Below are 26,400 nucleotides of genomic sequence, written 5' to 3'. Positions count from 1 at the left end.
CTGCGTACTAGTAGTAATCATGGTAACTGTCGGTGTTACTTTAGTCAAACAAATACGACAGGGTTTTTAATTTTGATAGCTTGGTCTTCTGTTGTACTATTAGACCACTAATCTAGGTTAGGGGTGGGTTTGGCGCCAGCAAGATAGTTTAAACCCGCCACATTCTATATGTGCTTGTCCAAAGTCAGGAGCCTGTAATTGCATGGTTGTCGTTTATTGCTGTTTCTCATATGTGTTCTTTGCTTATTGTTTTGTGTAGTTTGTTCTTTGCTTATTGTTTTGTGTAGTTTGTTCTTTGCTTATTGTTTTGTGTAGTTTGTTCTTTGCTTATTGTTTTGTGTAGTTTGTTCTTGTGTTGTTCTGTTGCACCGTAATCCCAGGTAAGGGATGTTGTCGCCTTCAAACATGTTTAACCCAGCCACATCATGTATGTCCCAAGTCAGGAACCTATAATTCATTGGTTGTCGTTTGTTGCTGTGTATAATTGTTGTTTTTCGTTCATTGTTTTGTACATAAGTCAAAGCGTTAGTTTTTTCGTTTGAATTGTTTTACAAATGTCCTTTCAAGGATTTTGTTAGTGAATATGTGAATTTGCTCATTGCTGAAGACTGTACGATGACTTATAGCTGTACAGTAAACTTCTATGTCATTTGGTCTCTGGTGGAGAGTTGTCTCATTGGCAATCATACTACATCTGCTTATTTTTCATATATAGATTTATAAAGATATGGTATTAGTGTCAATGAGACGACTCTACATATGGTCTTTCATTTATCAAAATATACGAAAAAAGGCTGGTTGCTGTAAGTATCGACTGCACAACCCTATCACAAAATGATTGATTCACACACGATCCCCCATTCCTCTGAAACCTACGAGTTAGGTCATATTCGCATCTGTATATTTCTTTATTGAATGATAAAAGTTATTACATCCAAACAACATTTTAGTCAGCCATTTTCTATCAAGATAAAACAAACGTTTTTTTTATATGATAAAATGATATTCTAATAGAAAGTTATACCAAAGTTTTCTCAATTTCAAGAAAATTAGGAACTAGACTGTTTAAAATATGCAAGATATCAGGATTAATATTCATTAGCTTTGTCTAAAAGATTTTATTCGATAGACATGACAAACTCTGCTTATTTGGAATTACCGGGACAAAAATGTGGCAATGAAGTAATGAATAAATAGATAAATGCCGAGAAGGAAAGTCTGCATCGAAAATACTGTATTGTAACAGATAATCAAAGTACTGAATTACTGAACATCGGATGACTATAAGTTCTTGAGGATGGTCAAAAGCACTTGTCTCAGAAAAAAATCTATTTGAATATATCATTCTATTCTACTATTCTAATAATAGTGCAATGCAAGTGCATGGTGGACACTTTTCTGTAATCATTTGATTTTCCTAAAAGATTGGATACGATAAGGCATTCATATTTTCCCCACAAAAACAATTACAGAGTTACCGGTCCTTGTCGGTATTGTCGCAAAACGTTCTTTGAGATATTCTTCCGCATGCTTTAACCCAATTTTTCGGTACGTGTGCATTGAAATTATCAATGATTTTTTTTACTTATATATATACATCTAACTACAAAACATTTTCATATCATTAATTTATGTTGTAAACAAAAATGTTTTTATCAGTATTCATTGAAGAGATGTATTTATATCAAACGATAAGGAATATTATTTTGCACTCGTTTATGTGCGCGTATTTATCATGTTTAAAGATCGGTTAAAAACCCAAAACTAATTTACATAATGGAAATCTAGGCGATAGCAATACATCGAAATGACATAAAGGTCATCGCGATGTAAAAATGTTTTGTTAATACTAAAATTAATTAAATATTTAATATTTAGTTTCTTAATTACGAGCATGTTAAAACGTTACATATAGAATTATAAGTGAATCTTGTGCAAACCGAATATTTCATATTGGTTTAAGCCTCTTCTGAGGAGGATACATTTGATATGTACTAGTATGACTAAGCATTACCCCATAGAGGACAGTTGTGGATTTTGTCGAGCCTGCGATATTCATTTCGTGAAAGCGAGACATAGCGATCCTAGCCATAGATTTCGTTGTATGCGTCGGCAGCGTTCACATTAAGGTTCAGTCGGTGTTTAATTTTTTTCAGACATCAACATTTGAAACCTTCATGTAATTTTATGATATTTTAACGGAAGGTTCAAGGTTTTCAATCATCAATTAATTATTCAAAACATTGTGTAATATTTTAGATATGAAACTGGTAGTTTTTCTCTGGAAAGTATCCCTTCTTTTAGACTGGATCCCTGTCCTTCTTGGTTGCTTCTAACAGACTACCGTATGGTATAGCCTCATCCTTCTCTATGCTAAATTCGTAACATCCGTTTGATATACATGAAGATTATTCTTGTCTAATAATTATGAAATGTTTGTTACTGGACCTCAAAAAAATAAGCAAGCACCCCTCAATCAACCATTTAAAACATCTATCATTTTTATTAACATTTTAAATGAAATGCAGAAGTACATCGAACACGTCATTCATATTCACCAAATTCCAATTGAATATGATCATTATTACGTATATGACCTGGAACTACAGTCCGTACAATCCCCTAACGAGATAAGATAACTATTGGCGTCATAATAATTCAGATTTATAGACATGGATAGACTTTTATTAATGGTCGGATCTTTTATTTTTGTTTCGAAATGTTCAGGTACTTTTACAAATTGTTTCAGTGTATTTTCAATGTTCATAAAGTTTTTATTTTGAATAGCAATTTTGGTGCTATTTCTTTCGAGAAATACTAGTATTTAAATCATGTTCTTCATAAGAAACAATACGTCATATTTAAGGTTCCTAAATAGGAGATTGTTCTGTAAAAGGAAGAGGTTGTGAATGTAGTGCTTATATTTTAATACGCACGTACTTAAGGTGGTACCTAACACTACAGGGAGACAACTCTGTAAAGTTAGCTAAACGTTTTAATGACGTTGTGTTGTAAAAGAAATATAAAGCTTCTCAGTGATCAAAATTGGTGTTTGTCAAACTGCTATATAAGCAGTGTAATTTTTCTGACAAAATGTTTGGTTCAAAATTTTTGAAATTTTTATAGTTTTGTTAAAGGGTTAAAGTAAATACTTTGACAAAGTTTTATGAAAATTAAACGAGCCAAATTAATTTTAGTGAAAGTGTTGGGTACCACTTTAAGGTTATCGGTTTAGATTAGCGATTCTTTAAAGCCATTTTCCATTTGTATGTTTTCAAATGGAAACATCAATATTTTAGATGTATTGTTTAAGAACTTGTAGTCACCAATACATCGGATAATTCACTTACACAGTGAATTCTCGTACCAAAGTACGTGGACATTCTTTTTATTCATTCATTAGATATAGGAAGATGTGGTATGAGTGCCAATGAGACAACTCTTTCAAAAGTCACAATTTGTAAAAATAAACCATTATAGGTCAAAGTACAGTCTTCAACACGGAGTCTTGGCAAACACCGAACAGCAAGCTATAAAGGGTCCCAATATATGGAACGCCAACAATGTCCTGTTCATCAAAGCTGTCATATCAATGCAATTTCCTAGATTAGTTGGACCCTAGTACTGTCCTTATGTAAAGTGGTTCAAAACTTTGAAACTGTCCAAAACTAGTTATCCTATAATTGTTAATTTTTTATACATTGTGACACGGATGGAGAGTTGTCTCATTGTCACTCATACCACATCTTCTTATTTATTATGGTAAAACACAGCTACCAGAAACTGTTCTAAATGATTTAGGAAGCTGTTGTAGATAACACTTTAAGAGTAGAAAGAAGTTATCCTTACTGTAAATAAGCAATAAAATTGAAAATGGAAATGGGCAACATATAAAAGAGAGAACAACCCGACCAACGAGCAGATAACAGCCGAAGATAACCAATTGATCTTCAACGTAACGAGAAAATCCCGCACCCGGAAGTGGTCCTCAGCTGGCCCCTAAATAAAGTTGTGTACTGGTTCAGTGAAAAAGGACGCCAGACTTAACTCCAAAACATATAAATGAACTAAAATAAAACAAAACTAACAAAACTAACAAAGGCAACATGCAGGCTCCTTACTTGGAACATGGTAAAACATGTTTTGTGAGATCTCAACCCTACCCTATACCTCTAGCCAATGTAGAATAATGAAACAGATAGCAAAACGCACAGTAAAACTCAGTTTAAAAGAAGTCCGAGTCCGATATCAGAATAGGTACCCACCAAAAAAAACTAAGCAAAATGACAATGATACATTAAAGAACAAAGGACTACTAGCAGTTACTGACATGCCTCCTTGCCAATTTCTTGGCCTCTCCTTGCAATTGTGTTTTCACGTCTTTTGTATCCGAATGCGACATGTCCTCCGATCGGGAATTTATATAGATTTATCTACAACACTAACATGCATTTTTTATCTATTTTGTTTTCGACCAGGACTTGCAGTAATTGGAGAAAAACAATGTAACAATGGAGTAAGTGTTTTAAATGTCTGTATCTGTCATCATGGGTGGACCGGAAGCGACTGTTCTATTGATGTTGACGAATGTAGTAGAGGTATGTGTAAACATTAAATTATGACTTCAGTAAACACATTAAACATCTATCAATAGTATATCATGCAACATCACTGTACATGTGTTCACGGTTATACATGTATATAGAAGAAAGACCATCGATATAGTACAAACATTATTTTTCACGAGTTTACTTTACACTGAGAGAGTGATACACAATGTATGTTGTATTTCAAAAGTGGTCGTACTGGATAAACATAAAGACTGCTTTTAATGTCTGCACGAATGTTGTTGTTATGCAATATACCGTAATGAGGCAGCACGTACATGTATATGTACATGTGTGAATCGTGTCTGAATAAGTTTATCTATTCAAAGGATTCATTTCTTTTACTTGTTGTAATTGTGTCGTCTGATAGCGAAGCTGTACTTTCACATAGGAACATTCTGTCGCCTTGTTTCATATTCGGCCACGTCATACTTTGTTAATCAACAACTGAACAAGGCGTAAATTAATTCAACTAAACTTTCACATACCCTTTTATATGACACTTAGTTCAAGCATCGGCTATTGTAATATGAGTTCCGATTAGGTTATGCATACCAAAGTATGATCTTTGTCATTTATGTTTAAAATAATATATGTTGGTAGACTCACACGTATTTTGTTATCAACCTTGAAGATTGCTCTTATGTTTATTTACTTAATATCTACATTTCAGTTAACCCAAGTCCTTGCGGTGAGAGAGGAGCATGCGTGAATACACCCGGAAGTTATCATTGTGATTGCAAACAGTCATATGTTGGAGTGAACTGCGAACACAAAATACATGGCTCGATTATTAGAAAACGGCTACTTCTTAATAGTTTTGCAACACCCCCGGTACCACATACAACTGTACTACAGACGACAAATTCCCCTCCTCCTTTCACCACAAGAGCGCCACCTACACCTCATGGTATCAAAACGCCTCAACCAATCACAGAACAACAGGTGTCGCAAGGAACGATAACTACAAAGGCTCCACCACCAATAGGATAAAATTAACCAAAACATTAGAATGGAAATTCTGTTTCGAATGACGTTTTTATTTTGCTTTTTTTAATATAATAAAACATTTGCATATGCATTGTCTGAGGAGAACATATTTTACATTTACCATGTTTACAAAACATCTTGAAACGGGGAAATTATAAGATAAAATGAGTTTGTAATCTTTCCTGAAAAAATACTAAATTGGTGGTGTACATTACATACAGAAACACATTTTATTCCTGGGATGTGAAGCAATGAATTATAATTATGTTGTGTTCAACTTGTTTTATCATAATATGAAATAAGGAGAATGTGGCATGATTGCCAATGAAATAACTATCAAGAATCCAAAGGATATCAAGTCCAGCCATTGTACACCACCACACAATACAGCTTTCAACAATGAGTAAATCCTACATCCTATACAGCTGTAAAAGTAACAGACCAAAAATGATTCAAGTCAAACAAAAAACTATCTGTCTGCTTTAGAACAAATAAACATAAAAACAGATATAACAAACAGTAACCAACGAAATCCACTGAATAACTTGCTTCGCTTCGAAAATTAGGACAGGCACAGAATATAAGAAATTCCAAAATATTTCGGATATATTAAAAAAAAGTTCTACATATTTGGCTAAAAAACAAAATATATCTTGACAAAATGTAGTATTCGATAATTGTCAGTTCCCATATTCTAATAGAAAGTTACAGTAATAATGTCTTTTTTAGCACTTCTGAAAGACAGAAATTATATCATAAGGTGAAAAGGTTAAACAAAAATTGAAAAATGAATTATGCGATTGCATTAAAACACCATTGTGACACTATTCCCGCGCCATAGATTCGTGGAAAATTTTACTGTTTTGATTCCATCATTAATCATGCAGCAATTGTCTTTTTGTCCTATCTAATAGATTACTTGCACAAGTCGTTCATATGCAATTAAGGCTAATTCTGCGGTTCTTTCTTTTATTAGGGTTTTCGTCAAATCATACACATGTTCAACTTCTCACGAATTATATATACGCAATTTTTAATTTCGTCGTTAACTTGATTATATTTGGGCTAGGATGAAAAAATTTTCCTGCATTTTTTTTAGCTGTAATATCTGTCCTGCCTTTTTATTTTTCACTCTGTTCGGTCCTGCCTTTTTTTTTTTTTTTACCTAAATTGTCGTCCTGACTGTTTTTTTTTTTTGCAAGTGTCTCATCCTGCCTTTTTTTTTAAAACTCAAAACTCCTGTCCTACCTATTTTTTATAAATTTCATCCTAGCCCCCCCCCCCCCCCCTAAAAATCAAATGGTAGCTCCCTTATTGGTGATTATGATACTAGACTGGTAGTATGCAAACATTACATAGTGATACTTAGACTCATGGATCGTATCCAATATGATCGATTTAACCAGGAAAGAACAAAATATACAGATTGAAGGAAATATAGGTTTGATACACAGCTATTGTAGTACGAGCATTTTTTTATATAGATTATACCGATGGTTTCCCGTTTGAATGGTTTTACACGTCTAGTAATTTTTGTGGCCTTTTATAGCTTGCTGTTCTGTGTAAGCCAAGGCTCCACGTTGAAGGCCGTACATTGACATATAATGGAGAGTTGTCTCATTGGCACTCATACCACATCTCCTTATATCTATTGGTGTATATATCTATTAATATGGATATATATGCAGATTAATTGATGTTTAAAAACCTTTAATTTATTGAGATGAGTAAAAACTGCACATCTGGGCAGATGTATAAAAAAATGTGCATCTGTTAAGATGTATGTAATATGTACAGCTTAAAAGATTCATATAAACAGTATATTTGTAAAGAAATATATCAACTTGTTATTTATCTTAAAAAAAAACACACCGTCAGTTTACCCACATTTTCACAGATGTACAGTTTTAATGAATCTCAAAGACTGTATATTTAACATACAAATTTAAAAATACAATTTATTTGTATCTTCACAGGGTCATTATACAGTTTGTAAGCATCTTAATTAATGTACATCAACGGTGTATGTGTTGAGAGTCGTTTACTTATATTATAACCTTCTAAAAGACATGCTTAATCAACATGAAAGCCAACAGTATTGGCAGTAAGTCATAGCCTGAGGTTTCCTTCTGCAAGTCAATGGTGTGTATTTTCAATTTACAATGACAACAGCAGATATAAGATATAAATCGCTGTTAAGGTCAATGACACTTATAATTTTATAGATTACAAATTAACAAATGTCAAGGAAAAGAGTAGAATAAAAGGTAAAAATAAAACCCTTTACCACAAAACAGATGAACAGGTTTAATTTAACTGATTGAAACTTAATGCAAGTGACAAAAATGCAAATTTAAAACCACAGAATGCATATGATTAGAACATGATACATTATACATGCAGCAAAAGGCATGTAGTCTGATAACAAACAGGTGAATAAATCTTTTATTAGTTGTTGAGTCTAATAATATAGTGCATGATAATCATGTTCAATCTCTATTTATTGAACTCACAGCTAATTCAAATTCTAGTGTAACAAATTTAAAGGTTTTTGGTCCCTTCAATGGAAAAAATGGTTATGAACCATTATATATAATGACCCGTTGCTTTTAGATGCAGGCTAAATCGTGTTAATGCCTTCTTCCCTCCTTTGCAGGCTTGACCAACTTAATATCTTAGAAGTTAACCTGTGTTAGGATTTCCTACCGCTTATCCCAAAATGTCCACCAAAATGTTCACCAGAATGTTCTCCAAAATGTTCACCAGAATGTTCACCAGAATGTTCAGATTACAGCTTTTGTTTGACAATTATTTTCCATACCAGCCCTACTTTTCATTTTTGACATTAAACTTAGATTAAATGTCAACCTGAATTATATGTTTCTTAGCACATGCCGATTAAACCATCAGATTAAGTTAAAGGCTATAAAGAGCCTATGTAGCTCTTCTGTCGTAGAAGGTGTTCTGTACGAGTTTAAAAGTAACTATGATTTATAGTTTTTGAACAAGATTTCTTCGGACAAAAAGTCAAAAATAATTTGAAATATTTAATTTTGTCGAATACAAAATTAAGATGTTAGAAGATCTATTGACATACAGAGAATCCAGGCAATATAAAGGGACAAAGGAAACAAATAATAAATTCAAAACGATAATTTCGTCGATAGAAAAAAACTTAACATTCATTAAAATTTTCATTGATTGTCTATTGAAAGAAAGATAACTCTGTTGTAATTCAAATATAACTAAGTTTTATACAAAGTAAACAAAGTATAACACGTATAATCTGATGTATAAAGTCGATTCTATCTTTTAATGGCGCTTGGCCTTAAACTGGTATTTTTTCACATATTGTCACTAAACTAGAACGTAATTGATTGATGATAAATTGCTGGATGTTTTTTTTTGGAAAAATTGCTTTACACTTATGTATTCCACTGACGTAATTCAAACCAAATCAAATCAAATCAAATCATTTTATTGGTGTAAAATCCAAATATTGGATTGTTACCAAGACAAACATGACAATCATTACAAACATACAAATTAACAATATTGAAATTTAAACAGCATTCATATTCTATATAAGACATATAGCTATATATATATTTAAATGTTTTGGAGGAGGTGATACTTAATTTTGCAAATTTGAAAATACAAGTACATAAATTCATAATGCAATTGTTATAAAATATATGGAAAAAAAACTATAAGAAAAATATAAAATAGTCATAAGTTTGTTACATCGACTAGTTTTTCTTATCCGCTAGGCTATTTCTTAGTACATATACATCATTAACTCCCTTGACCATGTTGACAGTAATTTTAGTTACATCATAATCATTAAAAGTAAACATAAATGCAAATTTTTCCTCATCAGACATTTTGGTGAAATCTGGAACTATACTCTCTACTTCCTGAAAAAGTTTTTGCCTACATTCTTTTAAAATTTGGCATTTTAAAGCAAAATGATATTCATCTTCTATCTCCTTTTTACAGAGAGGACATAATCTGTTTTCCAAAGGTAATTTACGGTGTCTACCCTGTTCAATATTTAGATAACTATAACTTTTTTTATTATTTTTATAAAATTTGATATCATGTATCGATCCAAATCTATTAATAAAAAAATTTCTAATTTGTATGCTTTTTTCAATTTTCTGTATGTTCTTAGTTTGTTTCCATTAGGGTTATTTTGGTCGTTAAAAAGACTGTCTTTCCAGAAATCTGTATACCTTTCAGCTAATTTGTTACCTACAGCATTAATAAGGCATTTTTTGGAGAAAGTATTATGATTTTCCCATACATGATTGAACCCTATTTTTGAAAGAACATTTTTTAATTTGACCGCAAAACCATTATTTAAATTCAAATTACATTTATAAGCATTTGAAGCATAACTGTCTTGTTTTGCATTCATCAAATGGCACCAATAGCCAACAGAAGCCTTTACAAAATCAATAGCAATAGGTAACATACCTATTTCTGCTAAAACTGCTGTGTTTACTGCAGCTTTATTTACACCAACAAGATATTTGGCAAATTTTATTTGAAATTTTGATGGTAAAAAAGACAAATATCTACATTCAAGGCTTGAGTTATCTTCACATTTCACTGCAATAAATTGTCTTGTATGTTGTTGATATATAAATTTCCATTTTAATGATTTTAATCAAACCATGATCATGTTGTTTGTAACTAATTCTAAGAGACGACTTTACTAAAACAATCATGATCCCTTTGCTTTAACTCTTTCTTAGAAGCAGCAAAACTTTCAATGGGAACAATGCTAGGAAAAACACGGCATGCACAACTGTTTCAAGTGGAGATAAATACACTATGCGCAGGCATTACAAGAACTTTATTTAGTCGTTTGTAATTGTATTGTTTTCAATGGTTGTGTGATACAGCAACAACAACCAAAAAGAATGTGTCCAAAGTACACGGATGCCCCACTCGCATTATCATTTTCCATGTTCAATGGACCGTGAAATTGGGTAAAAAATCTAATTTGGCCTTAAAAGTAAAAAGATCAACCAAAAGGGAACATGTGTACTAAGTTTCAAGTTGATTGGACTTCAGCTTCATCAAAAACTACCTTGACCAAAAACTTTAACCTGAAACTCGCACTTTCAATTTCTATGTTCAGTGGACCATGGAAATGGGGTTAAAAGTTTAATTTTGTTTTAAAATAAAAAAGATCATATCATAAGGAACATGTGTACTAAGTTTCAAGTTGATTGGACTTCAGCTTCATCAAAAACTACCTTGACCAAAAACTTTAACCTGAAGTGGGACGAACGGACGGACGGACGCACAGACGAACGGAGGCACAGACCAGAAAACATAATGCCCCTCTACTATCGTAAGAGGGGCATAAAAAACATAACATACTATCGTAGGTGGGGCATTAAAGAACCGTTACCATACTGTATAAAAGGATAATAACATTAACTAAAGTGACTGCAGATAATGAAATTCTTACTTTAACAACATCGAGCAAACTTTGATGAGCAACAAATCCGATATTGTTATCCATATTGCTAGATTGTTTTTATTAGATCTATACATTTTGCAGTATGTAAAAAACTGGAGAGGAAAAAACAACTGGTACTATTAATTATTTTGAGAAATAATACCTTGTTTAATTATTGCACCAAAAATATGATTGAAATATACATACAAAAAAACTATTTGCCTTATTTAAGATAAAGCCGAAGGCGGATAGACCTTATAGATTAGTATGTTGTACTATGCCGGATCTGTTCGTATAAGTTTGTTTTTAAAACTATTTTCAGTCAAAATTAAATGACTTACTAATTTTGTATAATATTATTCGAAGAACTAAAACAGCCAAGTAAATATTTGTCGAATCATATTTTGTACTTTTAAGGGAAGCAGATGTTTCTAATTTGGATAAGATGTGATTTATCACTATTTTCAAAAAGTTTTTATTTTTTTAAAGGTTTAAACCCTACCGTGACGAGAGCATACATTACAATGTGTTATTGTTTCCTGGTTACATAGCAGAGAAAATAACACTTTTTATGATACATTTGATGATTTCTTCAGTAATGTTTCAGTATTGATTTCTACACTTCTGTAACGGATTTTTGCAGTAATGTTTCAGTGCTGATTTTTATGCCCCACCTACGATAGTAGAGGGGCATTATGTTTTCTGGTCTGTGGCTCCGTTCGTTCGTTCGTTCGTTCGTCCGTCCGTCCGTCCGTCCGTCCGTCCGTCCGTCCGTCCGTCCGTCCGTCCGTCCGTCCGTTCGTTCGTTCGTTCGTCCCGCTTCAGGTTAAAGTTTTTGGTCGAGGTAGTTTTTGATGAAGTTGAAGTCCAATCAACTTGAAACTTAGTATATATATATGTTCCTTATTATATGATCTTTCTAATTTTAATGTCAAATTAGAGTTCTGACCCCAATTTCATGGTCCACTGAACATAGAAAATGATAGTGCGAGTGGGGCATCCGTGTACTGGGGACACATTCTTGTTCAGTATTATTTCAGTACTGTTTCTAGACTGATTTATTTTAGTGATTCAATACTTACTTTTGATTGCTGTTCCTTATTGATATTGTGTTGAAGTCACTCTTTTTTGTGAAGTCTTTTTTTTATTAGTTTGATATTCCATAATGATAAATAATATTAAGGTTGTATGATTGCTAATAAGACAACTATCTACTAGATAGAACATTAAAATGTGGATATTAAGTACTCTTTTGTTAATTTAGTTTCTTATATATACCGATGTTTATGAATTGAGTGCTGTTTAAAAAAATTGAGTAAAAATGCAAAATAAAAAAGCATCTATTGTTTTTTTTTAAATTACACATCACATTAGAGTTCCAGTGAGACTTAGGTATGACCAATGTCAATCTTTTTTGAAAATTATCTGAATACGGTTTGTACAGGATGGGTAATAGAATAAATGATGGAAACGGGGAATGTGCCAAAGAGAAAAAAAACATAATCAAAGATCAGAAAAAAACCCGCCTTAATCCATCGATAGGTCAACGCACTGAGAAAATCCCACACCCCAAATCAGGCTTCGTCTGGCACCAACACGATAATGTATACTAGTTCCGCGAAATGGACGCCAAACTAAAATCCAAAACATCCTAATAAACTAAAATGTTAAAAAAACACACACATACAAGACTAGCAAAGACTAGAGGTTCATGATTTAATGAGAATAAAATGATTAGTGTGAAACAATTTAAACAAGAAAATCAACGGTCTCTTGGGTTTTTTTTTTGTTTGTTTTTTTAATTTTATTCAGTTAACTTTTTATCTATTGACGGCTCAAAAGTTGGCCTTTTTTTGAAAATGTGTATCTGATGCAATAAAGTTGATTTCACTTTGACACCATTTTGCTCATGTAATCGATACAGAGGTGTCTTGCAAATCGATATCTTATTGGATGAAAAAAACATTCTTGTTGTTGTCTTCGAACAGAGAAGACTGAGTTCCATTCGTACATTCACCTTTCAGTGTACAGACATTTGTTTCCTTGTCATATTTTGCTGCAGTACAGGCTGTCTTGATGATGCACATTAGTGTACACGCAAGTCATTTTGTGCTACAGAGGTGTCTATGGCGGTACCTGCATATCCGTACCCGATATGTCCACATGCATATGCAGTGCTTGACAAACCTTTAATAGAAATGTTAATCAAGTATTAAAACTATTTTGAGACAATATTGAAACAATACACTAGTCTAAAAATTTGATACCTCCAGGGGATGTCATATCCTCTGGTTATATAGTAAGGGCCATCTTCCTTCAAGGAGACACTACGTTTGTATTTACCAGACACCTACGGGGCTACATATTCACGGAGGCTTTCGTTGACGACTATTTGAATATACAAAGTTGTAAGTTATCGGGAATGAGCTTTTAATATAGATCATTGTCCATCATCTGTATATGCATAATATGAATCTGTAAATCTATAATATGAATCTGATGATGTATAATATGAATATGTAAATGTACAATATGAATATGTAAATGTACAATATGAATATGTAAATGTACAATATGAATATGTAAATGTACAATATGAATATGTAAATGTATAATATGAATATGTAAATGTACAATATGAATATGTAAATGTATAATGTGAATCTATCAATGGAGATTTGTTGTAAGCAACCGTTAAGTTTGGTCAGGCTACGGATGTTGATAAAAATGGGAAAAAACATGGGATAAAACTGGGTTGTTTATTTACTTGAGATATGATCATGAACATGTGATATTGTTAATCTATTAATGTGATAGGTGGATTAACATGTGATATTGCTAATCTATTAATGTGATAGGTGGATTAACATGTGATATTGTTGATCTATTAATGTGATAGGTGAATTAACATGTTTTATTGTAAATCTATTAATGTGACAGATGGATTAACATGTGATATTGTTAATATATTAATGTGATAGGTGAATTAACATATTTTATTGTTAATCTATTAATGTGATAGGTGGATTAACATGTTTTATAGTTAATCTATTAATGTGACAGGTGGATTAACATGTTTTATTGTTAATCTATTAATGTGACAGGTGGATTAACATGTTTTATTGTTAATCTATTAATGTGACAGGTGGATTAACATGTGATATTGCTAATCTATTAATGTGATAGGTGGATTAACATATAATATTGCTAATCTATTAATGTGACAGGTGAGCTATGTGTTGTATGATTAACGTCTATATAGCTAGTAGCAAACATTTCCTGCAAGTTTTGAAAAAAAAACCGAAAAGAGGGGTTTACATCTTATTAGGTTGTCCTTGGATTAAACGGTGGTGTAATGCTCACTTCAGCTGCAAAAGAAAGGGTAAATTAAATGAATATTTATACTATAATGGATTTTAACGTTAAAGCGCAGGATATCATAGTCTATTAAATGCATGCCATCTAAACCGTTCCTGATGAAGATAAATCGAGAGAAGACAGAAGCTTCCTACCGACCATTCTTTGATATTACTCCTTACTGATGCAAGATTTAATTGTACACTAAATTATTAAAATATTGACTTTTCTTTATTACCTGATTCAATGAGACTATTTACTTGATCGCTGTAGACCTCTACTTCACAAATTGTTAGAAATTCCGTATCCTTACGTTTAATCCTGACAAACCTCCCTCTTGTGTTATGGGGGCACGTTATAGTGATATTCTGGCTCGCTGTGGCCTGAAAGTGACAGTGAAATACATCTCCCTCATCTAGTTTGGACCACCCATTGCATGCACACATGGCTTGATAACTTCGACATCACAGTTTGATAGTTGTTCTTCTACAAAGTAAGATAAGTAGACATTATACATAAAAAGTAAGATAAGTATTGGGTTGATTGAGGCAAGTATGTAAAGATATGGTCAGTATTTGTTTCGTTAAGGTAAGTATTTGGTTTTTAGTGAAGAATACTTTTTAAATAAGGTAGGAATTCGATACGTATCTACAAAGTAAGATAAGTACTGGGTTCATTTAGACAAGTATCTACACGTTACGATCAGGACTAAGTTCATTGAGATAAGTATCTTCACTAAGTTCATTGAGATAAGTATCTTCAAAGTAATATAAGTACTTGGTTCGTTGAGACAAGTATCTCCAAAGTAACATAAGTACTCGGTTTGTTTAGACAAGTATCTTCAAAGTAAGATAAGTACTTGGTTCGTTAAGACAAGTATCTACAAAGTAAGATAAGTACTTGGTTCGTTAAGACAAGTATCTACAAAGTAAGATAAGTACTTGGTTCGTTGAGACAAGTATGATGTCTGCATTCTCAGTTGCATCAAAAGAGAAAGTCAAATGACTCAAAGATGTTGCAGAAATTTGAAGTGTCAAAGCTGAAGATTGGAAAAACATGTCAAGGTACGCCTATCATGCTTCATCGTTGCCAGATGGGTATAAATTATAAGCAATGATACGAATTAATCAAATTTATTTGCAGTGCTGTAATGAAACTAAATCCAGGTTGTTGCTTTTGACCAGCCACTTTCACAGTAGTTAAACGAATACAATGAAACTGGCCTTGGATGTTTGATGAGGAAATCTGTCGGCGGCTTACTTATAGTCATTGCTGCGTTCAAAGTTATTGGTAGTTTGTTTGACGATACTGGATTAGATAGTGTTTATGTAAATACCAAGAGACACCACAAAGTACATCACGTTCATATTTTAGAGCGTCTTATGTTACAATAACACGTAGAACACACAAAGTTACAGCATGTACACAATACCGCTTGTAATACTGTTAATCGATTTACGCCAGTACAGTGATTCTTCAAATGATGATTGGGTAATCCTAGAATTCGAAAAGCGGAGTTTAGAAAGATAATTAAAATCTTCTTATCTTAAATTCCGATGTGTTACCCTGCAATTTGAATAGACAGCATGGATATTTGACTTGTAAGTTCTGTATTCGAGGCTATCGCCTTGTTAATCGAACAACGTCTCTCTTTAATCAAATTAATAGGAACAGGTGACCTCTTTTTAAAACACAGATCAAGAGTTACTGTATTTGAAAAGTAATTGTTCTTTATTTTGAAGACTTTAAGTTGACTGCCAATCAAGAGATGGATGCATTGCATTGTCAAAAGGGTACGATCCTTCTAGGAACAAAAACTGATGATGTCTAGATAATTTGTCGCCTCCGACAGATGTTCAAACTGTAGTGTCTTCTTTTAATATTGGTATATCTGCAGTTGCTAATATGCTTAAGCCAAACAATGTTAAAACATTAAATCATTACGCTTCAATAGTGTTTATACCGTATATTCTGACTAATGGAAAAGAATTGACATTGTGTTTGACACGTACATTGACAATAGGTTAAAGCGTCTTCTCGTGAAAAACGTGGTAAAGGTATTCGAAGCCGAGTTCGAAAACTGCCAAAAATTCTGGCATATAGACGATAATACAGTTGAGGTCTATCATTTACTCTCTGATAAAACAATTAAAGCTGGCATAGAAAATGAGATCGTTATAACTGACAAGAACACCGCCATTGGAAAAATTGCAGAACGAACTTTGAAATATTGAGGTCATGTTCACATGGGGAGGTAGATACCATACCAGAATGTTGTTGCATGCATTAGATGCTGCCTAGACATCACAACGGACCATTGATCTGAATAGTTTAAACAGATGGTGTTGTATTGTCTTTGTCTTGATTCAACAGACAACAAATTGAAAAGTTGTGGATAGGTTTTGGTACTAGAAGGAACTTCCGAAATATTCAGTTCATGAAGTATTCCTTGCTCTAGAACAGTAGAAATTGAAAGACTTACTTCTGTTCCGTGCATTCAACGGTTGTGACACGGTATCAGCTTTGTCTGGGAAGGGTATGAAATCAGATTGGGACACGTGATGCATTTATGATTGATTGTCAGAAGCATTTGTGCATGTTGTGAATATTGTAATTCCAAATGATGTTAAAACATCAAGAGTAATAAGTACAGACCGATATTGTGTGCTTCTGTATGCTCGGTTGAGTTCATTTGATACAGTTAATTAATTGACTAAGAAAACATTTATTTACACAAAAGTCTTGAATAATTGACAATGTTCCTCCGACACAAAATGCATTGATACAACATACGAAACGTTAGGCTTATTATGTGGTTTTATTTTGGGTAATTATTTAGTATAAAGATATCACTGGATACATTTGGTTGACAAAAACTTGATGGTACGTGGGTACCATGCTTGTCAGGCCGTTCAGAATCTGCAATGTAATTGCAAAAGCTCATTTTTTGTGGCTTTAGAAAAGGAGTTTGAGAGGCATGTAAATCAGTATTGAGATGCACAGTATTTTGTAACTGTATAACGGACTGTTAAGTCTAAGAGAGAAACCTCATTTAGACTGTTTCTATGCAAAAAAATACTTTTGAGGTGCCATTTTATTTTCGCTCGTATTTTGAAAAAAAATACTTGTCTTGTATTTTTGAAGGATTTCATACATATTTTTAATAGTAGTAAATATTAAACTGAAAGGTTTTCTGAAGTAAGGTAAACTTTACCTATTACTATGTAAATTTTAACCTTTTTTGAATGTGTTTTTTTTTTTTTATTTTATTGATCTTTTTGATGTTCAAACTACAGTGCATATCTACATTTTTACAAGACATAAGTGAATGACATAACATGTATGGCATTTTTATACTATTGATATCATGCAAATTAGACATAGTAAAAATTTACAAAATAGTGGTGTGAATACTCTTAAGAATACTTTGGAATACATTATAATATAACCATATTAAAAAGCTTCCAGTTCCAGTTCGACAAGAGTGTTCTATTTTTATCTTTCTTTGGAATAAGAGTAAGAATACCCCGTCTTTAGTCTTTTGAGAGGGTTCCGGTTTCGAAGGAATATTCATAGCTTTCTAAAACATATTTTTTTTATGTTAATCCAGAAAAATTTGTAAAACTCAGCAATAAGCAAGTCTGTACCAGGGCTTTTATTATTTTTAAATGTTTTGAAAACTTTCACGCACTCAGATTCTGAAATATCTGCATCGCATATATCCTTTTCCAGATCTGTAAGCTTAGGAATAAAATTTAAGTAAAAAAAAAATAGAATCACCTGCATATTTATCAGGGTTTTCTTTTGATGAGTACAAATTTTCATAGGAATGTCTCTCTTCGTTTAGAATTTTTTCTTGTGACACAATTTCAATGTCGTTTACAACTAATTTGTTTATGCGTTTTGAATGTTATCGGTCATTTTTATTTCATAGTTATATTTGTATCAATTTATTCTACATTTAAACAAAAACAAAACAACATATTTGACGGCGTCATTACTAGTACGTATTTTTGCCGCCCTTTTGAAAACATAATCTTTGTCCCCTAAATTTGGTGCCAATTTGAATTTGAACGCCATTTTGATGAATTATGTATTGATAAAAATAAAAAAATTAAAGTTATTGACACAATAAAAAAAAGGTATTGCCTTAAATTTGCGAACTCTTGCATATTGGGAGACTAAATCAAGTGTATGATGTTGTATCCCAGTACCTTATGTCAACCATCTTTAATTGGCGGCTATATTGGAATTTTTTTAAGTGACTGCATATCTGAATTTTGTTTGTATCCCTTTATCTTTCACTATACCAACTTTCATGCTTTTACTATGAAGTAGTTACTTATTCCACTGGACTATGATTAATTATGATTGAGTCAACTAATGATCATTGGTTGAAAATCCAGAGAAAAGTTTCAGATGATAATATAAGGGTGCTTAGGAGGCCCGCCCTCTTTATGGAGCTACGGTTAAGGTTAATACATACTTTTTATCTGTTTCACTTCATATGTTGCGCCTAGTTTGGTGGGATACCCTCGACCCCCCCCCCCCCCTTTTTTACAATTCTGAGTAGGATACTTAACATCATATTAGAAATGTACATTAAGTTTTCAGCACTTTTTAACTATACTTTACAAATGAGTTGGTTTTTTTAATAAAAAGTAGAAATTCATTTTCTGAAATATTTATATTTATTTAAAAAAAAATAATTGAAAAGTAACACTTACCACAACAATCTGTGCGTCCAAAAATATCTATAACATTTATATCGTAAACATTCTGTAAGTCGACTGCCCACCACTGTTGTTGAGTATCTACCTTGTCTGAATGCGCACATAAAAGATCTTCGCCATAAGCTCGCTGCCAATTTGCTCTCTCTCCATCAACAGCATATGCAGAGTTACAACACAGATAATCTTTTTCTTCGTAAGCTTTAGGATCATAAGTGGAGGAAAGCTTTGTAGGTTTCTTTGATGCAATATTTACATCAGCAAAGGCTAAAGCAAAAATATACATTAGTTATATATTAAACACACTGATGTCTAAATGATGCAACATTTACATTATATTTTCGAATCGGTTAAACTTATGTTTCACATCGAATAAAACTTTCTTTATTGCATTGCTTGCAATGATTACTGTTATTTCCCAGTGAAATAAAAACAGCTGATTTCGCATGTGAGATAATCTCGGTTATTTCACACATTTGACGTCATACAACAGGCGTTGTGAAGACGTTGTCGATGACGTTGCATCAAAGCATATTGTGAAATAGCGTAAAAACGATGCAGTTCCTTTTAATTTTCTATGTTAACTCCATTAAAAAACCCATTGTCAATGCAATAAAAAGAAAATCTAACCAAAGAATTGAAATAACAAAAAAAAAAAATTCAACTCGTGACCAAACGACACTGATAATTAACTTATATACTACGCGCATTCGTGAATTAATGTGTTGTTCGTGTAATGGTGGTCTCTTTGTTTACTTGTTGATACTATAGTCTACATAATATTTTAATGTCAAAATTGTTAATCTGGGGTGTACAAAAAACTTTAGATAGAGTGAATTATGTCGTTCATAACTCTAACACTAGCATACAGTAATGGTGTTATGAACAAATGTTATAAATCTGTTTTTTTTTAATAAATGAAATTTATTACTGGTGCTCCTCGAAAACATTTGATATCTGATTTTATTTTATCATGTCACACATTTAGAACTTTTGGCATGAAGATTAAATTTTCGATATCAGCATTCTTAATTATTTGAAGACACTCTATTTTTGCGTCTGTTGTTAAGAACGATTATTATTTAATTATTTTCATATGATTTTGAGCAATAAATGATAAATTAGTTATATTTTCAAGAAATTTTTATTTTGTTTTTAAAAAAAGGAGTTGTTGAAATTGCTAGCAATTTAAGACTTTCACTTGAATTTGGTGAAAATATTTTTGTTCATAACCATAATAACGACGGAAGCACAGTTTTGAAATATTGTTATGAACGTTTTAAAAATGTCTATAATCATGGCTTTATTAACATTTATGTTTCGTTCTTAAGCTGTTATATGGTATGGTTTAATTCAATAACATCACATATAAAGCGATTGAAAGGTTTGTTTATTCACACAGGGAACATAATGACAGATTTGAGAGCCATATATCTATCTGTCCATAACAGTGTCCAAAAATTTTATTTATCACTGTTCGCTAAAAAAAATTATGAAGTGGATAAAAGTGTGTTAAGGTTTTTCTTGTAAACAGTATATGTACCAACTATTCTATTCATTGACCTGGTATCGGTATTTTGAAGCAGAAAAGGACACTGGTTATGAAAAAAATATCATTAAATGAAAGTAAGATAAAATTACATTTCCACAGCTCTATAAATTTGGAAACAATTACTTTGGATATTGGGCTAAATGCATAGCCCATAATATTGTGATTGAATGACTTTTATTTTCCAGATATTCTGTAACATAATGTGACCCGTGATCAGATTCGTGAACAGATTGAATCTGTTTCAAATATCAGCTTAGAAAAGGTCAAATGCAGTTCTTGATGAAAACAAGTATATTTCAAACAGATCATTTTTCAAATGAATGATTGTGGTTTCAAAATGACTTTTAATCCGAAGCATCAAATTCTTGATAATGTTTTCTTCAAAATGACTCCCAATCCGTATGGTGACCAAAGCATCAGTTTTTAAATAGTGTTTTCTTTATCATAGGAAGTGTCTTATTTTTGCGGATTCACCAGCTAACACAGTTCACTGTTTCATTTTATAAGATTTCAATTCCAGTGAATATCCGTTTTCATATATATATATATTTAAATAAAACTATTTCTATTGCAACTATGAGATAATGATTATACAACATCAAATCAACATCAAATATGAAAGCTAATTTGTTTGTAGTTTCAAATTAAAAAAAAAAGCTTTTAGAATTTGTAACTACTTTATTTGAAAAAAAATTACAAGTCAGCTATTTTCCATCCAGCAAATGAACTTTTCACGTTTTCATCACTAAAAACATCTCCATGTGGTTGATAGTGGAACTGGACCTGGCAAAAACAATATCTCCCACGTTCAAATCAATAACAGCTACTTGGGTTGTACCACTAAACGTGTCAGTTCTCATCTCTGTGAAAATCTGGGCAATAGTTTCACTGTTCTTGAAGATATTCACTGCCATTTTGCTACTTCGACTGGGGATAAGAAGGAAAGTGAAAACGTAAATTCCTCTTGTTGGGGCTGTAAATGTCCCTAAATGTTTATTATAACCATGTCCAACGTTTAAGATCACATGATCAAATACTATTGGATAGTGATTTCCAATATTTTGTTCGCTAGTTGACAGTTCGGCATAAAATGCTATAGAGGCAGGTTGTACGGGTACAGATGCTGTGAGTCGTCGGAATACTGAAAATGAACAAGTTACATTGTAGATCTAAAAAAAATAAATCAAAACAAAAATCAAAAATTTAAACATATAGTATTACTTAAAACAATTAGGCAAATATAAACTCGCATCAGTCAACTGATTTATTGTAAAGACCTTCTTTTCAGTCAGAGAAATACCTGACTTGTAAACACCACAATATATGTATCTATATGTTGACTGTAGTTCCGCGAAAGTTCATATGTGATAACAATACTTGGAGGAGTATTTTAATTTACTAATATCAAAATCAATATTTTTTTTTAAATCCAAAACAGAAAAACAGAAAAATGCATACCAAAATAGTTGGGATATACAAACACCGTAAGACAATTCCTTCACCGTCAAACAATAGTAAAATTAGAAATAGGGGAAGAAAAATTTCTTTTTTAGTGAAAGTTTGTGAAGAGTTTACAGTGTAAAACTGGACTATTTCAATCTTGGACAATTATTGCTGTGAATATTTGATTTATGCAAAAGTTCCTTTATGGTAAATTTCAGCAGTATATTTAGACAGTTCTTGGTTATTTAGCAAAAATGTATCATCAATCTGAACATGTCGAAGTGTTGTTTTATTTATTAATTGTATCGAATTTAGACATTATACGACGATGCTTTCTCACACTCACACTTTTCTTAAATAAATGTGAGAGTTCTACGCAGTCAGTTACAAGTAATTTTTTTCGATGTTTTGTGCAAGTGCTCTTTATTTTCTCTTTTTTGTTTATCATAGCATTTTTAATTGTGATTATAATTTAATACTAAAAGTCTTTTGGATGCATAATTGTCGAGAGACGGTGAGATGCAACGATTTTGAGAGGTTCTGGAAAAAGTTTTTAGTGACGGTTTTATACAAAAAGGTCAATGTATGATTTCATAATGAATTGAATTTCAATTAGGGATGATTTAAGAAACAATTTTAGTTTTGGGTTTTGGCGACAGCATTCTGACAGGAAACCGATTAAACGTTACGACTATCGTTTTGCTAAACAATACTTGATAGAACCAAGCCATAATCTATTCGAGTACATGTTAACATTTTTACTTTTAACGAATGAGTAGGTCCAGTACGGGCCGATTTTGGCCTCAAATTTCTGGTATATCTGACGAAAGATGTTGGACAATTTTTAAACACTCGAGTGTCTACTTCAGTGGATCCAATAAGTTGATGTGAAAGCTTTTTACTGATTTAGTCATTAAAAACGCTAAAAGCCTAAATATGAAAAATCTATCAAATATGCAAAAAAATGTCACTTATCAGATGGTTTTTGCCAAAAATGAAAGTGGCCTCATCAGTGTTCATCCTCAACCTTTATATATGTTATGTATTATCATCAAATACAACTTACATTTCAATATTATGAATGAACACAGATGCGGTCACTTTCATTTAAGACGGAAACCGTCTAAAATGTAACTAGAATGCTAAAATTGTGAAGATTTCAGTATTTTATCATGACTTTATGATGCTAGTACGCGATATATATGTATTGTATTGTCAAAAACAACACATATATATGTAGCAGAAGCATTCGACTTTCCAATGAATAACTTAAAGATTACATCTTAACAATTTTGTAAAACTGCTAAATTTTGGGACCGAAAAGGGGTCTTATCGGACCTACTCCTTTTTGACATTTTTAAGATCGACCAGAATAAAAGGATTTTCTTTAGGTTAAAGTCAAATGAAACGAGTGACTGGTGAAATATAATGTTTATCCAATTCTGGAACTAATGCATGTATACATCATGAAATTAGTCTTCTGTGCACGAGTTTATTATTGTTTACGCAAAGATATCGTTTAATCGTCAATTTTTTTTCTCTGTGTCTGTTATGATCTAACAAAAATGGTAGCTCATTAATTGCAATGTTTTGAAGCCGAACATTACCGATTGTTACCTTATATCACCTTATAGTAAACAATCAACAACAAAAAACATGGATAATAAGGTCACTTGCATATATGGAAATATGTCGGCTAATTGCTTCCTGGAAGCAAGCAATTAAAATAAAGTAAACTTCTTCTAAATGTGGACAAATTAAAGAATTTTCTTCTGAAAAAATTATATGTACATAAGTTTTATAATGAAAACTATTCATTTAGTTATAAAAACAGCATATGCATCATTTTTTTTTCTCAAAAAATTCAAAACAAATTCAAAAAAATTCAAAAAAGGAGATCCCAAAACGAATGAAAAGATATCGGGATCGGTTTATACAATAAGATATTATTGTGTATCCTTAATTATAAATTTGATAAAAGAAAAATAGAAATAAAGCACACACAAAAAACTAATATCATGATCATATTATTAATGTAAACAAGATGAACTAACCTCGCAAATAAACATTCAAAGCGACTAAATGTATGTATAACTTACCTCTAGGTTTTTCATATGTATTGTCAATACCAGTAGATCCTTTGGCCCCTTCCAGAGAATTGATCGCATTTAAGTCTACTTTACTTCCATTTTTACTTTCCAAATTATTTTCATTAGTTTGAACAGCATCAATTTGAATTTCTTTATCATGTTTATTCACTTCTTGCAAATCAGTGACCATTTCGATCAGTCTGTTTATTTTTGTTTGCTGATTTTTAACCGTTCCTTTTAGACCTGCTATTTCAATTCCTTGGGCTTCAATTGTTTTCTCAATGATCAGAATTTTTGAATGCATATCGCTGTTATCCGAAATCGCAAACACGTATGACACGAACACCTGTTAATATTAAGTAGAGGACGTACAAATCCATGTTGTCTATATCAATAGAATTCTACACAATGTGTAGAAGATAAAAAAATTATCCTTGACATGATCATAAATATTATCTAACAATGGTTAATTGTTATCTTTAACAATCATACTTCCTAATTCACAATCACTTTGTCTTTGTATTCTACTTAGAAATAACAAATCAGATAACCAAAATGTATGATTTTATAAATTTTTAAGGACTTTGAAGGTAAAATGCTAGTAGCTGGAAAATACAAGATAAATGTACTTGTTTTAAATATTAAGTGTAAGTAAACATAAAGAATACGTACGATGGAATGGGGAAAGGATATTGTAGTCGTGGCAGTGTCATCCTACAATTATTTTCTACAAGCAGTCTTAGCTTTGATTGATGTATTTTTGGCCGCCCTTTCGTTTTGTTCTCCCCCGAGTCAGGCATAGGGTAATCGTAATCAGTAATCGTAATCAGCTGTAATTGATTACATTTTGCAGTGTAATCCTATGTAATCAGTAATCATGCCATTTCTGATTACAAGTAATCGTAATGTAATCAATTACATTGCAAAAAACAGGTGTAATCATTATTACTTTTAGATTACTTTAAGATTACATTCATATGATTACTTGCTGATTACAAATCTTGAATATATATGAAAAGAGTTTTTGATAGACAAGATGAAAAGAAGAAAATGTAAAGCTTGAATGAAAAATCATGAAACTAGTATTCACAATGATGGGACCTTGTTTAATGTGATAAATTATTTTATCATCTATATAACAAATTTGTATAACTAAGTGTTTTATTGTGTTATGGCCGAATGCGAAAATTGTGAGTTCGTACGAAGTTGGTCCCAATCTCGTTAAAATACCAAAAAGTGACCGAAGCAAGTACGATGAATAACGAAGTCTATACGATGGTGCCGAAATTATATACGATAGCAAAAGATAGACATACGAAGGTTAACCGAAGACGGGTATTTAAGCTTCATATCTCAGCCGAAGCCTACATGATGGATCACGAAGGCTACACGATGGATTACAAAGGCTACACGATGAATTACGATGATAGCACGATGGCCATACGATGTCTAAAAGACGTCGTGTACAGCTTACGATGCATTTAAATTATATGCCGAAGGCATCACGCGTTTTAACTTGGTATGGTGTTACTCTTTAAGAATATCTTAAGCGCTATTGACTTTAAAGTTCAAAGGTCAAGGTCACAGTGGCAGTTGTAATACAGGGCAATATCACCCTTGTGGACACTCTAAAACCAATATGCTTCAAAAGATTTTAACCACATTTGGTATATTGTTCCTCCTTGTAATGATCTGACACTTATTACGTTCAAGGCAAAAGGTCAAGGTCATGCAGATTGACTTGTTTTTTCTCCTTGAAATAGCATAATACACAGGAAACGGGTTGCTAATTTTTTTACCTGCTGTTTCTAAAGACAATATTAAAGGTATTTTCAGTTACTGAATGTTTTGGTTGATCCCTAAAAACATAGTTTATGTATGAAATATGCATATTCAATTTACCATTTTCTGCATGTGTCATGTAAAATAAAGTGTCAATATTTGTCCCCAATATGTTACATACGAGGGGATGCCACGCTCGGCATTGCCTTGTTTGAACTGTAAAATGTGTACACTAGTCTGAATAATCACCCTATAATTATGCCCATGTTTACTGATCTATCTTAAAGGTAAGGTAATGGGTTCGTTGATCCCTTTTATTCAAAAAGAGCTCTTTCCAGGAGAATATCATAATACTATAGACAAAAGGATGGAT

At 32.1% G+C, this 26,400-nt stretch overlaps 1 protein-coding gene across 1 annotated transcript; it reads left to right on the top strand.

The window, feature by feature from the left end:
- Nucleotides 1–2,605: 2,605 nt before the first annotated feature.
- Nucleotides 2,606–5,688, top strand: LOC139528336 (uncharacterized). Its single transcript, XM_071324275.1, has 3 exons — nt 2,606–2,727; nt 4,479–4,598; nt 5,281–5,688. The coding sequence occupies exons 1-3, from the start codon at nt 2,673–2,675 to the stop codon at nt 5,598–5,600; spliced, it is 495 nt and encodes a 164-aa protein (XP_071180376.1). The 5' UTR covers nt 2,606–2,672; the 3' UTR covers nt 5,601–5,688.
- The last annotated feature ends 20,712 nt before the right edge of the window (nt 5,689–26,400 follow it).

The sequence above is a fragment of the Mytilus edulis genome, chromosome 6 (genome assembly GCF_963676685.1).
Source record: "Mytilus edulis chromosome 6, xbMytEdul2.2, whole genome shotgun sequence".
NCBI lineage: Eukaryota > Metazoa > Mollusca > Bivalvia > Mytilida > Mytilidae > Mytilus > Mytilus edulis.
Note: the sequence above shows the minus strand (reverse complement) of the source record. Positions and strands in the feature narration are given on the sequence as shown.

Coding starts and splice junctions, on each gene's coding strand:
- LOC139528336 (XM_071324275.1), top strand. CDS start 2,673: ATGGATAGACTTTTATTAATGGTCGGATCTTTTATTTTTGTTTCGAAA. Junction 2,728..4,478: donor TTTTGTTTCGAAATGTTCAG/GTACTTTTACAA, acceptor GTTTTCGACCAG/GACTTGCAGTAATTGGAGAA. Junction 4,599..5,280: donor TGTTGACGAATGTAGTAGAG/GTATGTGTAAAC, acceptor TCTACATTTCAG/TTAACCCAAGTCCTTGCGGT.